The 18,452-nt window shown below is 36.3% G+C and overlaps 1 protein-coding gene across 12 annotated transcripts in view; it reads right to left on the reverse strand.

The window, feature by feature from the left end:
- CNTLN (centlein) overlaps nucleotides 1-18,452 on the reverse strand; it is a 484,545-nt gene that overhangs the window by 226,218 nt on the left and 239,875 nt on the right. For 10 of the 12 annotated variants that reach the window (XR_013541453.1, XR_013541452.1, XM_020797526.3 and 7 more), the window contains 3 exons: nucleotides 17,878-18,003; nucleotides 16,578-16,699; nucleotides 12,519-12,644 (listed from right to left, as the gene is read on the reverse strand). Coding sequence is in view for 10 of the 12 variants with exons in the window: in XM_020797526.3 (XP_020653185.3) it covers nucleotides 12,519-12,644; nucleotides 16,578-16,699; nucleotides 17,878-18,003 (374 nt within the window). In the remaining 2 variants the exon portion in view is untranslated. The remainder of the gene's footprint in view (nucleotides 1-12,518; nucleotides 12,645-16,577; nucleotides 16,700-17,877; nucleotides 18,004-18,452) is intronic. The other 2 variants (XM_020797524.3, XM_078384931.1) reach the window with 1 other exon arrangement.

An 18,452-nucleotide genomic window follows, 5' to 3' on the forward strand; every position in this document is an offset into this window, starting at 1 on the left:
GAGAAAATAAACAATTAAGCGTGAATGTTTATAAACTGAGAGTTAAAATATTCTAAGCTGCCTAGATATGGGGAAGACAAAAAAGAAGACATAAAGGGAGTCCCTATTGAAGCCACAGTCTCCTCCATCCAGCTCATCGGGTTCCAAGAGTGAAAGCGAGGTGGCCGGTAAGGTGAAGGGAAGGTGAGAAAAAGCTAATAAAGATAAGGATGAGATGAGGCAGCTAATGAAACAATTAGGAAAAGACTTACGAAGGACTTCCGGCTTGACGTCACAACGAGACAGCAGCAGGAAGACAGAGCTCTGTCCCCTGGGCTGGATTCTGACCTGTTTTGGGACACCGCAAGGTGTCGGAACCACCCTGGAGGCGTGGTGAACTGGGGGAGAAAGCCTGTTGATCACGGGGGGCAGCGGCCACCCCGGTTCGATCCAGGAAACTCCCTAATCAGACAATGGGCAGAAATAAGCAGCTTCGGCGAGCTTCCAAGTCGCTGGCAGCCGGCTGAGAGAAGTAAGGAACAGCACCTGGCATCGCTGTTTTTCCATCGGGTGAGAATTCTTTTGCAACTAATTGCCTACGTACCCCTATATATGGAAAAAAAGAATTGTTATCTTATCTCAGTAACTTTTTAAAGCGGCAGAAAATCTGGTGAGAGGGATAGCTAAAGAAAGTAACTTTTTAAAATTACACTTTAAGAATATTTACAACCTGGCGTTATAAGCTTAAGAGACCTTCCTGCAAATTAAGTGTGGACATTGTTTTTTCTATCTAAAGTGTTTGGAATGATTCCCAGAAGAGGTGGCCTTGGACATTCTGTTGTTGCTTAAGGCTGAAAAACTGTTTATCTCCTCGTGAGCTTCTCTTTGCATTTGGCCGGAATTAACCCTAAAGTGGACTTTTCAAAAACTGTTCCTTGGGTCAAATTTGGTTCAACTCTACATAGCCAAAGCGGAACTCCTGAAATGACTCTGGAAATTTGGAATATCTGTTTATAAGCATCTAGGCAGCAGAAACAGAATGGCACAACAAGGACAATTTTGGAATGAAGTAAAATTTATGCTTCAACAAATATTAACGATCGTGACATCTCATTATGAAGAGTCAAAATTATCCAATCAACATCAGAAGGACTATAGTCCACAAGCAACTGAAAATAACAAGGAAGGAAATGGGAGTATCACAGAGGATGTATGCCAAACCAAGCAGCAGCTTGAGAAAGTTAATCTAAGAGAAACATCAGTCTTGGACCAGAGGAGAGTACCAAGGGAAGACAAAGGGAAAAAAACAGCAAAATTAACCAAAAAAAGCCTGGAAGACTCATTGAAGATAGACCAAGTACAAAAAATGGACATAAATCAGATCTACAAAATGGTCTTAGAGGACATGAAAGATGACAGCATGTTTAGAGATATAGCAGGGAATGAAAAAAGAGGAACCAGAGAGGGAATTACCTAGAAAAATTGAAAAAAGGGAAAACAAGGAAGGGCCCCTTAATATTGGAAACATGTTTATATTTATCATTTGGATCTGTAAAAGGGTATATTCTATATATTAAAAGGAGAACTAAATTGAAATAAGGGAGCCCGAATCAGGGTAAAGATGTAATATGGTGACTTTTTATTTTAGGTAAATTAAACTAGATATAAAGCTGGGTCATGGATCTGGAACCACTTTCAATAAAAATGTTATTATAAGATCTTGAGAACTTTATATAATATGAGAGTAATATTATGATAGTAGCTATACTATATACTAAAATCTGTATGTGAATGGTTTGAAAGAAGGTCGGAATTTGGGGGGGATAATCGAGAAGACACTGAGACGTAAAAAACAAATAATTGTAAGCAAGTATGTAACACGAGGTCTGATAAGCACAAACAATGTAGATAGATTGGAAAATTAATTTAAAAATGTTAAAAAAAAGAAAAGACTTACAAAGTGATATGAAGGGAGTAATTGCACCTCTAGAACGAACTTTAATGGAGGTCAAGTCAAATATTAGCAAAATACAAGAAACAGCAGATACGGCATTTGAGCTGGCACAGAATTTACAAACAAAAATGAATTATTGGAAAGGCAGGTGCAGCAATTAACAGACAAACTCACAGAGCAGGAGAATCGGGGGAGGCGTTATAATATCCGTCTGAGATATTTTAAGGAATCTGAGACAGGAGGGGAGGACTTAAAACAAATAATCTTAAAATGGATTCAAGGACTTTGCCCAGACCTCGAAATCACTCCCAAGGATTTGGATATAGCTCATCGGGTCGGGAGAAGATCAAAGAACTGGAGAAAGGACATACTGGTGAGATTTGTCTCATTTACAATAAAGAGAGATGTCTTCAATGCTTTGAACAAATTGCAGGAGTTAACATACGAAGAGAAAAAAGTTGAACTTTTTCAAGATCTTGCTGCAGAGACAGTATCTAAACGTAGACAATGGAGGAGTTACACATAAGCTCTTCGGGAGAGGAAATTAATCTACAAATGGCTCTATCCGTTTGGCTTATCGGTTATGATGGGAAATAAACGGAGAACAGCAACAAATATTGAGGAATTGCAGTGTCTTTTTGAAGATTTGAATGTTCCCTTTCCAGGAGAACAGACTACAGAAGAACAGAGAAATCAAGCAGATCACATAGAAAGAATGCAGCTGCGGTGGAAGAGAAAGGCGAAATAAGTTATACAGCTGCACTTTCAAGGTCATTAAATGGGAGTTTATCTGTTGCTGAAGATGTTACTCCCAGAACTCAGTAAAACAGCTGGAAGGATTTTATATATATATAGACTTCTAGCTATCATAAAACTCCAATAACTCATTTAAAAATATAAAACAAGCTAGTGTATTGTATTATTATAGTTCACGCTTATATGATGGTAAAATAATATAAAATGCTATTTAAGATAAATATGTACGATAGAAAGGAACCTTAGAATTTTTAGATAAGAAGCATATATATTTAAGAATGTTTAGAATATATGTTTAGAACACTTTAATGTATCGATAAGTAAGAGATGCAATAGTTACAAACAAACATAGATAAGTTGTAATCTGTTATATTAATATATGTATAGATTAAGAGGGTCAGGGTGGGCATGGGGAAAGATCTGATCTTTTACAGGTAATGTTAAATTTTCTGGCCCCCTATAGTTCCACAGGGCACAGCTCAAACAAGAGCTGGGGACTTGTTCTCACTGACCATTGTTGGAACAGGGTGAGGGTGGGGGAGGGGGAAAAGGGTGGGAGGGAATTAGGTATAGGTAAATGGGTGACACTGAAAAGAAAATGAGAACGTAGTAGACAATCTGGCTTAGTAAAATATGAATATAGACTGTATACCACAACATATATAAAATCTATTAGACAAATATTGATAAAGAATATATTTGTAAAGAAAGCATATAGAATGTATGTCTGTAATGTTAGATAATCTTCAAATCTTATCTTATAATGTGAATGGGCTGGGGTCACCAGTGAAAAGATATAGAGTCATTAAGACTATTCAAAAATTAGGAGTAGATGTGTTGTTGTTACAGGAGATTCATCAAAATAAGAACAAGAAAGGGATAATTAAGCACCCAATGATAGGTGAAGAATATATAGCAAATGGAATGAATAAGGCTAGAGGGGTGGCAATAATCTTTATGAAGAACTCAAAATTTGAAGTGATTGATTATATGGGAGACCCTGAAGGCAGATATGTTATAGTAAAAGGAAAATTGGAAGACAAATTATTAACTATTGGTTCTTATTATGACCCCAATATAGGTCAAGCAAATTTTATGCAGAGCTTTTTAAGAAAGGTGAAAGAATTTGCCTGGGGAGAAATTATCCTAGGCGGAGACACCAATTGTATTTTAAACAAAATCAATACAACATCAAAAAATAGAAAGATATCAAATGATGGTAATAAAATTAAGACGCTAATACAGAGATCAGGTTTAATTGATGGCTGGAGGTATTTAAACCCTAAAGTGAGAAAATATACAAATTTTTCTAAAAGATATTGTACCTATTCAAGAATTGATCACTTTCTTATATCAGAGACTTTGGCCCCAAATCTAGACAACATACAATTTGCCCCTGAAATAGCCTCTGATCATGCACCATTAAAACTTTCTTGGGTTGGTGAAGTAAAGAGTAAATCTAGAATTTGGAGATTGAGCCCTAATATGTGTTTAAATATAGAAATTATTGGAAAAATAAAGAAAGAAATTAAAATTTTTTATGAAATAAATGATACTGCAGAAATAAAATCAGCATTGCTATGGGATGCCCTAAAAGCCTACCTAAGAGGAATTTTTATTATGGAAAACTCTAGAATAAAGAAGGAACGAAATAAGCTCCAAGAACAACTAGAAAGTAAAATAAAAAAATTATCAGAACAACATAAACAACTAGGAACCGAGAACATACTTAATGAATTAACAAAAACTAGAGCGGAGTTAGAAGCATTGGATACTGCAAAGGTTCATACAGCTATGAACTATTTAAAGAGAGAATATTATGAACATGGAAATAAAAACACTAAACTGCTATCACATGCAGTTAAAAAGATGGCAGCAAAAAGAACAATTGTTTCATTAAAAACGAAGGAAGGAATAACAGTAAATTCACAGCAACAAATGCTCTCTACATTCATGGAATATTATAATTTATATAAATCAGAAGTAACACCGGATATAAATACTAAGAAATTTATACAAACATTACCAATAAGCCAAATTTTAGAGGAACATAGACTATTCAAATAGCCCAATAACGAAAAATGAGATAAATTCAGTTATCAAAAAACTTAAGAAAGGAAAAGCAGCAGGCTGTGATGGATTCACAGCTGATTTCTATAAAGTATGGAAAGAAGATGTCATAGAACATCTTCTAAAGCTATTTAACTCAATTTTGGGAGGTGACAAAATACCAGAGTCATGGCATACGGCCAAAATAATAACTATATTGAAACCAGAAAAAGATTCAATGTTTCCTTCATCTTACAGTCCTATAACATTGCAAAATCAAGATCAAATTTTTTTCAACAATATTGACACAAAGATTAAGTAGTTTTATAACTAAATATGTTCATATAGATCAATATGGGTTTATGCCAGGAAGACAAATATGTGATGCTATCTGGAGAGTACTGAATATTATATATACAGCCAATAAAGAAAAAAAGAAGATGGCAATACTCTCACTGGATGCCCTTAAGGCCTTTGACCGGGTGGAATGGAAATTCATGTTTGATCTGTTGGAAAAAATGAATATGGGTAAAAAATTTTATTAAAGTTTTAAAGGAATTATACACAGGAGCTACGGTACTTAATGGATTAGAATCTGAAAAATTTACACTATTTAGGAGAACAAGACAAGGCGATCCCTTGTCTCCAATCCTATTTGCATTAATAATAGAACCTCTTGCGATAAAAATAAGTGAAAGTGAAAACATTAGACGACTGTCCACAAAAAATAAACAACACAAAATAAACTTATATGCAGATGATATGCTCCTTTTTTTGGAGGACCCATTACAAAGAATAGAACATTTAAAAGAAATATTAGAGGAATATAGTCAATATACAGGTTTAAAAATTATTTTCCAAAAATCTAAATTATTATGTTTAAATATCCCTATTAGGTAACAAAATGAAAATAGAAAAGCAACTCATTTAGAGCTATGTTATTCACGTTTTAAATACTTAGGAATAGGGGTAACAAAAAATCTTAATTAATCTACAGAAATTATAAAAATCTATTTAAATTCACAAAAGAAAAAATGACAAAGTGGGTCAATTTGAACCTATCAATGCTGGGGAGAATTGCTTTTATTAAATCTTATATATTACCAAAATTTCAATTTCTATTCCAAAATTTCCCATTACAGACAGATACAAAAAAAATTAAAACTATGGCAAGGAAAGCTAGAAAATTTTATTGCAGGAAAGGGAAAGAAGATAAAATTTATAAATAGTGTCAAATATAGACAGGGTCAAAAGGGGGGATTAGGGATATCACAGCTCCAAAAATATTATGAAGACTTGCAAATAAACCAAATTATTAAACTTATACAAATTGACGAGACTTGTAAAAATTCAGACTGGGTCAAAATGGAAACTGAAATGAAAACGGACATAGGAAACAAGTATATTTATACTAAAAAAAATTGGAAAAGGAGAACAAATACAGAACCCATTCATTTCTGAAACATTAAGGATATGGAGAAAACATAGTAAAACATTGCCCCCCCCGTATCCCCTTTATGTCCCCTCATGGATCACCCAGATTTTAAGTCTAAAGAGAAATATGCACAATTTAAGGAATGGAAGCAAACTGGAATATATAGAATTAATGACTTATTCGGCTCAGGGGAACCATTTACTATCAGGCAAATAGAAGAGAAAACAAAGCAAATAAAAAGCAATTGGCTACAAATAAAACAAATAAGTTTCGCTACTCACTTACAACAAAAAACTGGCCTTCTAAGAACATTAACTGAATTTGAACAATATTGTATACAAAAAGATAAAAAATAAAAAGAGAGGACTAACCTCACTTATATATAAAAGAATTATTGAGAAAGAATATGGAAAAGGTGGAGGATCTAAAACAGTGTAGGAAACAAATTTAAATATTAAGATACCTGAAGAAATTTGGACAGGAATCTGAAAAAAATATCCATATAAATCTATTTCAGCAAGTGCAAAAGAAATGGTTCTACAGGTAGTGCATCAATGGCATCTATGCCCTACAAAACTACATAGAATTAATAAAGATATATCTGATAAATGCTGGAGGAACTGCAGACAAAAGGGAACTCTGGAACATATGTGAATCTCTTGCCCCAAAATAGAAACTTTTTGGCTGGAGTTAATTAAATGGATAGAAACACTGACTAATCAAAAAATAGAGATTAATGAAACATTATTTTTATTTTCATTATTCACAAGGGGATATGAGAAACTACAATATAAAGAATTAGTTGCAAATCTTATAGGCACTGCAAGATTCGAAATAGCTAAAAAATGGGGAAAAGCCCAAGATCTCTCACTGCAAGCATTCACAAGTAAAATATGGCATACATTGCTGATGGAAAAAATGATAATAGAGTACATAGAGGAGAAATAAGCCATAATAAATTCACGGATAATTGGAAGCCATTATTAAAATATGCCAACAAAATAGACTTTGAGACATGTGGTTTGAAAAGAGACTTAGATTGTTGGTCAATATTTCTTTAAAAGGTGATGGGGAAAGGTATTTATGTGATTTGGAGAAATGTGGGGAATAATTTTGTATTTAATATTTGTAATATGGTCAATTGTCTTTTCATTCTTTAGAAATAAATAAATTTTGTTTCTAGAAAAAAAAAGGAATGCATTGGAACGCGATTGATCTGTTCCAGCATTTAAAAAATACAAAAAAACACCCCAAAACAAAACCATAGCCAGCCCCATTGGAACGCGATGAGGCTGAAAAACAAATAAAAAACAACAAAAAACACCATAGCCAGCCCCATTGGAATGCAATAGGGCTGAAAAAACACACACCCCAAAACACCAAAAAAATCACAGTACAGCACAGAAACATATCCCCAAAACCCAAACCCACCCTGCAAAACAAAGTAAATGTACTTACTCAGGAGCTGAAAGCAGCACCAGGCAGTCCGGAGCCTCCTCCAACACACACATTCTAACTGTTGAGGCTAAAGAGCTACAAAGAAGCTCTTCGCCAACAAATGGCTAGTACTCTAATTTGAATTCCCCGCCTTTTTTCCATGCCTCTTTTGTTTGCAACTCGAAGATCCGGCCGCAAGTCGAAGCAAAATTTTGCGGCTGGAGCTGGTCGCAACTCGAAATAGTCGTATTTCGGGACGGTTGTAAGTTGAGGCACTAATGTATGTTCTACTAATGACAGCAGTGTCCTGAGAGCATGACTTCAACATTCAAACTCTTCACAGGCAAGATTACAATCTTCCTAGTCACTGAATGACACAGCAAAAACACGAATGATAAAACTTTTTAAAAATCTGAATTTCTTTGTGTCTATCCCAACATAGACTGTAAGGACAATATCAGATACAGTACATCTCCTAAAATTCTTCGAAGCACATCACGATAATAACCAAGTTGCATCATGTAATTAGACTGCATATTAAAATTCTGTTAATATGGCAGGTTTCTCTTCATAGAGGTACTTCTACACAGAGAGTTCCTACTTCTGTTAATTAAAACAAGCTGAGCTGCAATTCCATCTTTTTCAGAGAAAAAAGAGAAGAAACAAGAGGAAAGCACAAGAGGACTGGAAATTGACCACATCCTTGTCTGAGCTTTTCATAAACTGCCACGAATGAAGCAGCACAATTGCACAGTAAAAGCCCCATCTGGAGGCACACTTTAAGAGATGTCAGAATATCTCGCTGTCTTCAAAAGGTACAGTTTGACTAGAATACCCACTGAGTCTGCCACAGCAAGATCTAGAGGCCAAAACAATGTAGAGTTAGAATGTTAAAATGTAAGCTGCAGTAAAGACCAAAACACTATTTCATTTCATACTCAGAAAAATTATATTGTTTAGATGTTATCATCCATCATTCCAGGACTTGTCCTGCTAATTATATAGCTCATACTGCCAAAACCACAGATGCAAAGATAATTTGGGGCCCAAATCATTATCCTAGCAGTTATGGTGTTGAAAATGAGGTCCTTTATTTGCCCCAGCAGGCAAAAGGTGTAACCAGAGATTATTTGAGGCTATTCACAGGTGCAATAAATGTGAATATTTATTTAAATCACTGCAGAAAAACAGGGAATAAGATCCATGAAATGAAGGCATAGGTAAAGGTAAAGGTTCCCCTTGACAATTTTTGTCCAGTCGTGTTCGACTCTAGGGGGCGGTGCTCATCCCCGTTTCCAAGCCATAGAGCCAGCGTTTTGTCCGAAGACAATCTTCTGTGGTCACATGGCCAGTGCGACTTAGACACGGAACGCTGTTACCTTCCCACCGAGGTGGTCCCTACTGATCTACTTGCATTTGCATGCTTTCGAACCGCTAGGTTGGTGGGAGCTGGGACAAGTGACGGGTACTCACTCCGTCACGTGGATTCGATCTTACGACTGCTTGGTCTTCTGACCCTGCAGCACAGGCTTCTGCGGTTTAGCCCACAGCGCGACTACGTCCCTGAAATGAAGGCATAATACTGTATAAAAGAAATAAACGGAAAATCAATGAATTTTTAACACAATACAAAGCAATGATGAAATGAAAAGTGTAAAGCAGAACAATCTAGATTAAGGTATGACGTGAAATTACAATTATGCAAAATTAGCCTAACTTTCCACCAGCCCTCTAGTTGAAGCTCAGCATGTTCAGTAGTCTCTGGCTGGAAGATTTAGAAAGAAAGACAATCATGCTGAAGGAGTTGCTGCCAAAAGAAAAAGTTGAACTGAACTGGGCAGGATCATTCTAAATCAATACAGCAAAGTTCAGGGATAATGTTTCTAAGACAAATATATACTGGTACACATTTTTCCCAAGTAGAAGGGTACAAAAGGAATTGGAAGATTTGATGCTGAATGTACAGAAGGGTTTTGCTAAAAGGATTTATTTTAAAATTAAACTTGTTCAGAAGTGCTAAAACTGGACACAAGATTAAGACTCCACAAGTAAAGCAAAGAGAAAAAACACCCCATTTATGTATTACTGATAGGATATTTCACGCAGTGCATTGCACTGTTGGGTGGTATATAAGTTGAAATAAATAAATAAATAAATAAATAAATAAATAAATAAATAAATAAATAAATAAATAAATAAATAAATACATACATACATACATACATACATACATACATACATACATACATACATACATACATACATACATACATACATACATACATACAGTATTTGCCAAATAATGAATTATCCTTCATTAACTATCAACAATTGTTTCTGAAGGGATTGGGGGGTCCAGGGGCCTGGTGCACCAATTTTTTTTTTTAAATAGGAATCTCCGTTGTCCCTGCACTTCCTCTAGTTACAAAATCTAGGAGGCTGCCACTAAAACAATAATGCAATTATTTTGGCTTAAATTTCGAAAAATCCAGAGGAGTAAAGGCCTGTAAAATAAAGGCTCCGGTACACCAAGATTCTGGAACATAATAAGCTATTGTAACACTACATTATTATAGTTACAGAGAGTACAAACACTATATCTGCTCATAGTAACACATAGCAACATAAATGCATTCTAGTTATTTCAATTACTTTAGTTCTCTCCCAGAACTCAACTGACAGTAATTAAAACAATTCCTTTTGCTAGGCAGTGTTATGACCTTACTTGGCTGCAGAGCAAGCTAATTGTTTTGCAATGACTTTAGTAAACTGTTGTTGGAGCCTTATTTTTAAAAGAACTTTCATTTTCAGGGGTGCTTTTTCTATATACTCCTTTAATTATTTTAACACTCTATGCACACAAAATTTCACAAATTGACAATGGAATGAGCAAAAAGACATATACATGATGGCCGAGACAACAAAGCTTTGGCCAAACTGAAAGACAATAGAACAGTAAAGACAGGCTACAAAGTTAGATACTGTACCCAGATAAGATGCTACAATCACCTCATGTGCCACAGGCCAAAGAGATTATTGGCCAGGAAGAAAGAAAGATGGTGCAATGCACATTTTCTCCCAACTTTCCATCTATCAATACAGAACTGAATTTTTGGGGTGAAGTCAACCAAAATGCAGGGAAAGTTAAGGTCATCAATGGAACAAAACACAATTGTGACTTGGAAGAAGGACACTCAGTCACATTGATTCATGTTCACATTTACACACATAAGCAAATGCTTTTTGGTTTATTTTTTTCTCATGTAATTTTTATTTCTGCAGATTTTGATTGACCTGGGCCCTTTGGGTGTTAGTTTGCCTTGATTTTGAGAGAAGCTTCAGTTTTCACAATGGGTTAGAATCTTCCATTTTTCCTTCTCATTTTTCCAATCTGAATTCTTCTGGATCAATTGTGCACATTTTTCTGAGTCTTCAGGAACCTGATCCTTGGAAACAGGTAGCTATAGTTCTTTCTTTCTCAGTCTTTGTGCCAAAGTCTACTGAAATTACTGAGCTTCAGTTAGAGGGCTAGAGGAAAGTTAGGCTAATTTTGCGTAATTGTAATTTCATCTGATACCTTAATCCAGATTGTTCTGCTTTACACTTTTCACATCATCATTGCATTGTACAGTATTCTGTTAGAAATTCACAGATTTTCCTTTGACTTTTTAATCTTGTGCCTTCATTTCATGGATCTTATTTATCTGCTGTGATTTAAATAAATCTTCAAATTAATTATTCCAGTGAATAGCCTCAATCTCTGGTTAAACTCTTTGCCCACTGGGGCAAATAAAGGACTTCATTTTCATGTGTCATAACATTTTTTTTTTGCCGAAGATACCAATACAGAGAGAGAAAAAACTTGTGCTATGGATGAAATTGGGCTTGGATAATTCCAACTGCAAAAATAAAGGGAGAGTCTTCAATAGTCGAATGCTGACAGAATATTCTGGATATCGTATCAATACAGGCATATTCCTGACAAATATACTGAAATCTCAAAAGAACAAAAAACTGTTCAGCGTTTCAAGCATCCTCATTGCTAAACAATAAAATCAGCTTGACGAAATACATTTTAAAATATCATTAAAAGGCTAATTATGCAATGCCTACCAACTTCCTTTTGTCTAGTATGAAAGGGAATGTTCTTATTTTAGCAGGGTGAGTATAATAGTCTATGAATTATAAGATCAAAGAGGCAAACTGTATGTTTTCTAAAGTAAGAATTCCTTCACCAAGTTTTACACTTACCACAGCTAAAAGAGTGGTGTGAAGGGATCAGCACTAAACCCAAAGGACAGCCTGTGCACGGCAAGAAAGAAAGCAACTCCCTCGTGCTTTTTACAGGTCACTACGAAGGACCATGTTAGCAGATCCACTCCAGACCCTTAACAGGCAGCTCTGCTGCTACTAGTAATTAGCTTGGACAGCTCTGGCTCCAAGAGCAGCAGCAAGGCTACACCATAATGAGCTCAGCTGGGATTAGCAGGACAGGGCATGGAACCAAGAGAGCTGAGGCATTCTGCATTGCGTATGTATCAAGGAGATCAAACAAGGATGGCTGGCTAGGTTATCCCCTCACCACCTCATTCCAAAAATGAAGCACGGCAGTGTGTAAAATACAAGCTAATGAAGAGCGACACCTCCAACAGATGAGAGCCATATTAATTAACACAATCCCTAGATCATGTAATACAGTTTCAGTTAGTGCTAGCAAACTTGTTGTCACTGATTTAAAGGAGCTGGGGGGAGAGACTGTTTTTCCTCTCTGTTTCTGGTAGAAGAAGATGATTTAATTTTGGTATTTGAAAGGAATTCCTCTGTGTGGCCTTCAAGGCCCAACAAGAAAAAGATTCAAAGAATCAGCAGCACATTTCTCAATGTATATCATTTTTTTTAGAAACTCACTTTTCAATCAATAGCTTTTTGTTCTCCCTTTTGAAATATGCCAGCTCATTCCATGTAGCATCAGAATCTTCTTGACACAGATGCTGAGGATCTGAACACTCCTTTCCACTTTTACTCCTCCCAGGCCTGTTTGTTAAAACAGAAAAAATAGCCAATAAAAATGAATAGATTTCAAATCCCAGAGGAGAAAAAGGGCCCAAACAATTGATATAGCTAAACCCAGCAACATTACTGAAATAATTCTCCTAAACTTTGGTGCACAGAAATTATAGTATCCATTAACTAACTTTAGAAGCGTATATCATGAACATGATACCAGGGTTCAGAATGTATGCCTGTGAGAATATACTGTTATCTCATTCATATAGTGAGCAAACAGCAAGTAAAAGGTAGAAACATCTGACAGGATCTCAAAGAAAGGTTAGAAGCGCCAGTTCTCCAGTATTCAGTGACACAAACATTTGACCTGAAACTACTAATCTCTTCCTGTGCCAAGGCAACATAACACATATCAACACACAAAGACAAGGCATTAATACATGACGGAAAATATGAGGTGATTTCAAGTGCTCTATTTATAAGGGAAATACACTGTGATTCCTACACTTGCCATTTCAGAATATCACGAAGACAGTCACCTCTAAATGATTTAAAGGACCCTGGTTATTTTCTACAATGTGCAAGGGCATTTGAAACCATAATAATAAATAGTAAGAAGTGTTCACTACTTTACTATAAATTGTAAATGGTCATGGTACAAAGTTTTACCTTAGGAAAATAAAGCTAAATTTACATTTCTACAGATATATGGACTTCTACTGAAGCACATGATTTCTATTATGTGTTTTGTGTGTATTATGTGTTGCCAGTCCTTTCAAGATAAATGAGATATTTAAGGAATTTTTTTACCTTTCCAACCCTCTCCCCAGTAATTTTCCATGGGGAAGTAGGAATTTGAACCCAGATCTCCTGAGTCCATCACTACACAGAATAACAGAATTATTTCTTACCTTCCGTAATAAATGAAGACCAAGTTATAAATTGGTAGCAAGTCACCTTTCCTTTATATTAGTTCATAATTTCCCTATTCAGGGAAATGTGAAAGTTTGATCAATACTTTTGGGGCACTGGGGACCAGACTTAGGTTTGCAACTGCACTCTGAGGCTGTAACATGTAGCTAGAGCTAATGCAGACCCAACACTGCAATATCTGATACTGAATACAGCCGTAGTTAATTACTGAACCTGATGCGTTGATCCTTGCTCCATATCACCTATATGCAACTCAGAGCTAGTTCACATTATGAGCTTGCTATTCTTTTTTTTTTTTGGACTATTAGAATGCCACAGGTGGACTATTAGAATGCCACATGGTGACCCTAATCAACACTTTCCACAAATGGTGGCTCCAAATGACTAATCCTCGCCACATGTCCACCCTCAGGGTCATATAACATAAACATAACATGGAAATCTTTGTGCCAAAGGTTCATATCCTAGAAATAATGTTACTCATAACTTTGTTTCTATTGTTAGCCTTACCCCACATAATGTGAACAGAAAAAGGTAATAAGCAACAACCATCAGTGGAAAATCCCTTCTGCACAGACAATCTTGCTAAATATGAAGATCCACAAGGCCTAAACTAGATGGAAGAAATTTGAAAGAAGGTAATGTTGAGTAGCATCACAGATGGCTCATAACTGGAGTAAGTGAGGGCAGCAATAAAGTATGTTTGGTAGGGACATGGGAGAGGGTCTTCTCTGTTGCTGCTCCCAGACTCTGGAACTCCTTCCCACAGGAGGCCAAGCTGGACCCATCTTTCTTGTCCTTCTGATGACTGGCTGCCTGAGTGGGGATTTTTAATGGGTGGTTCTGCTTTACTGCTTTAAATGCATTTTTGGTGTTGCTTTTGTTTACTGTCTTTCAGTGTGATATTTGTCTGATCCTTTTTAGTATCTGTACGTTCATTGTTTTTACTGTGTTCCCCCGAAAATAAGACAGGGTCTTATATTAATTTTTGCCCCAAAAACGCATTAGGGGTCATTTTCAGGGGATGTTTTATTTTTTCATGTAAACCAATCTACATTTATTTAAATACAGTCATGTCATCTTCTGGTTGCTGCACAATGGTGGAAGGCAGGGTTTCACTTAACTAGGGCTTATTTTTTGGGTAGGGCTTATTTTTCAGCATCCTGAAAAATCATACTAGGGCTTATTTTCAAGTTAGGTCTTATTTTCAGGGAAACAGGGTAGCTTTCCATATTGTCTTTAAAGCCACCTTGGGTCCTTTTTAAGGAGAAAGGCAGGGCTACAAATGCTTTAATAGAGGTGTGTATGATCTGGCCATGATTGCAGATGAGATCTTCCATCCTATTTTGAGGTGGAAAAAAGCATTATTGTTTTCTTTTATTTTTTAAAAAAATATTTTTCCAATATTGCACTGCATCACTTAATCACTATGCCAGTTACAAAAAAAATTAAAGGAAAAAGGAGAAATGTGGAGCTGAAACATGGCACTATGCCCTCCCTTTGTGTGCATAAAACACAGAATTAATGCCCACCCACAAGCAAATGGAAGCAGGCTGTTTCCCAAAAGAGAAGAGAGGAGGTGGTGAGCGAGAAGGAGAGAGGCCTATTGGAACCAAACTGATCAAAATGGAGTGATTCAAGGTTCCCTCTAAGATGTGCAGCTGCATGTGTGTGTGTCTGCAACTCCACCTCCCTCTGCCCAGCTTTCCTCCTCCTCTGCACAATGATCATCTTCAGCTCTTTTAGTTCTAGTCCCGACGGAGGCCCATATGTAGGGGTGAAGTCACAAGACAGATGGGGCTGAAAATTAGAGGGTACGTTGGAGTGATCAAAAGCCAACATGTGGTTGACTAAATGGCAGCTACAGGGGCTGCAAGAGTGGTTTCCATGTGAATGAAGAGCAAGGCAATCAAGCTCCACCATTCGAAAGGGATCTAGACCCACTGCTAATGTAGCTGTACCCTAAGATTTATGAGTCGTTGCACCAGCAATTAAGTAGTGAGAGCAGGATGCATCATGATCTGAGTTACAAAGCCAGAAGTCTACCTAGCCCAGTACTTTCTATTCCTGAATGGCAGGAGGTCACAAAGAATAAAGCCCAGACCACCTAAAGTCCTGGCAACCAAAAATTTCTGGCACTGAACCTGTGACTTCTGTTCTGTTGAATCATAATGGATTCACCAGTATCTATCTTAGGAAATCACAAGATGTGACCTGAAAACAGTGATGAGGGGAAAAAACAAACCAGATGTATCCACAAAACCATTTTAAGGCACAAAGAACTGGCAAAGAAAAGACAGTAAATTGGGATATGAATGATTTATACACATGCACCCAGATTACTGTAAGAATGCTCATAATATTTTAGGGAGTTTAAACCACTTACGTTGTTCATGGTTTGAGACTGTTTGGGAGCCATTCACAGAATTTAGACTCAAATAAAGATTATATGAAAAATGAATTTCAATCACATCTACACCAACACATCTAAACAACTTCAACTGGAGTTGAAACTAAAACAAACAATTCAGCAACTTAGAGGAGGCAAGTATTTTGGAGGAAAGAACAACATAGGGTAAGTGTGGCATTGCAGGAACCTCAGGCTTACACACCTCTGCCCCCTGCTTTCCACCTCCTTTTTCCTGTCATGCACAAACAGGAAAAAATGTGAACAGCAGAATAAACAGGCACAAAATTTAAGTGACACAGCCTGTGACAAAAGAGAGCACAAAGTCCTTTCGCAACACTAGTAATAAATAGTGAAACTGTTTACAACTGCTGTCCATTCATAAAATCTTAAATGGAATGTAAAATAAAAAATGAATAAGATAGCTTCACCTTTTATTTTGCTATTACATTTCCTCACTAAGTCTACATTGCCTGTTCTCCAAAAGAAATAGACTGGAGTGCCAAGAAATGCCTGCCACACCTTATACTTAAATCCATTTCTTCTCTACAAAAACAAAGCAACAAAAGTTGTACTCATATTTAATATACATACCAGTTTTAATGAGCTGTGTAACTTACTTGCTATAGCCTTCCTCCCATTGCTTTAATTGCTTTTTTACTGCTCTGTAGTTGGTCTGTAACATCTGTAGCCTTTTTCTTCGCTTTTCATGGACTTGCCCCAGCTCATCGTTTTCTTGGATCTGCATAACACCAAGATGTTAGTTAAGATACTGGAAATACTGAGTAAAAGATGACAATTTACAAATGGCAGTATACAATAATTAAGTTCCTTATTTAAAAGCAACCATCAACATGCAATTTGTATCTTCATAAATTTAAAGGGACTACATACTGGACAGAACTCAAAGAACAATGCAACCAGTTCAGCTTAATCACTGGGCTTTATGCATGCATTTCTGGAGCAGCACCCAACAGTGCTGCATGGCCTTACCACTTTTGAAACTAAAGGGAAATTTAAACATCAGTTCACAACATGACACTGGGATAGGGCAGGCAATAATCATTAGTTCAGTTTTTTGAAAGTTAAAATCCTACTAATGAATGAATGAATTAATTAATTAATTATGTGCCATCACATCAATTGCCAGGATTTCCTAGGTATAAAGTGCCTGGAAATGGGTTTCCAGTCCCTTCTTCTGGTGGTGCTGTGGACTGTGCAGCTTGCCCAAGGCAACATAGGCTGGTTCTTCTCCTGGGAGTTACACTGTGGAGTAAAATCTCTGACCCATGGCTCTGCAGCCAGGTACTCCAACTCACTGAGCCTAGAATTGCTATGCCATATTCACACTATTGGTGATGCTTCAGGAATTTACTCTGAATAGTGAAAAACATTCTATTAGGTTCCATCTCCTGCATAGGTATTTTGGATTGAAATGAGTATTACATAATACGACCTACGTATTTTCTTCCATGCTTGTTTTTTTGAAAATTACAAAACAATAATGTATTGAAGGTGTACAGATTTAATCTTAATACGCCTATGTGACAGCTATTGGTGTATGTCATTCACACTAGTTTCTGTGCTCTTAGGAAATGAGTTCATGACCACATGCGATATACTTTGGGTGAGAAATAAAAAAACTACACAAACACATTCACAGATATGTAACACAGATATTGATTTTTAAAAGTTAAAAGGATATTTTTGAATACTGTCTGAGATAAAGTCCTTTGTACTTTACTCCACTTAGAAGACAGCAACACATGGTACAGGCTAAGAGTCTATAATGCTTTGTGACCAAAGGTTATGTACTCAGGCATGTTATCATGTACACTGAGTTTCGCAGAATGTTTGTGTAATTCTTATTTGCTGATGCTACCTGAGAGCTAAAAAGTTGTTCTGTTTGTTAATTTTCACCTTTAGCTGTAGAGCCTTTTCTAAGTTTTCAATTTTTCTTTCAGCTATTTTAAGCTTCCTTAGTTCCTCTGACTCTTTCAAAAAGCTCCTTGGGGACAGAGACCTTGAACGTTTCACAGGTGGTTCCTGGAGAATAAAACAAGGACATGGTTGAACTGGTTGGAACACTGGATTATGAAAGACATGCAAAATTAAAGAACAAGTAATTTTGAATACTAATAATGAATTATAAAAAAATAATCCTGCATGGAATACCAGAGAAATAACAAGCAGAATTACCACAGCGCTACCACTAAAGGTTTCTCTGTGACTCGTTAATGAGAATATTCATTTACATTTACATTGTTTCTTTCAGAATAATGATGTCCCATTAGGGAAGACTAAAGGGTTATAGACTCAGAAATGCAAGAAACCTCATTACAAAGGAGGGGATAGAGGCTGATCTAATTGCTCTATAAGGGTCCAAGGTTACACTTGATAGGACAACCAGAAACAAGAGGGAAAGGATTTTTCCCCTTTGAAATAGTTTAACACACTGTGAAGTTGAAGGAACAATATGCTTGAGGAATATAAAT

Source organism: Pogona vitticeps, chromosome 2 (assembly GCF_051106095.1).
Source record: "Pogona vitticeps strain Pit_001003342236 chromosome 2, PviZW2.1, whole genome shotgun sequence".
NCBI lineage: Eukaryota > Metazoa > Chordata > Lepidosauria > Squamata > Agamidae > Pogona > Pogona vitticeps.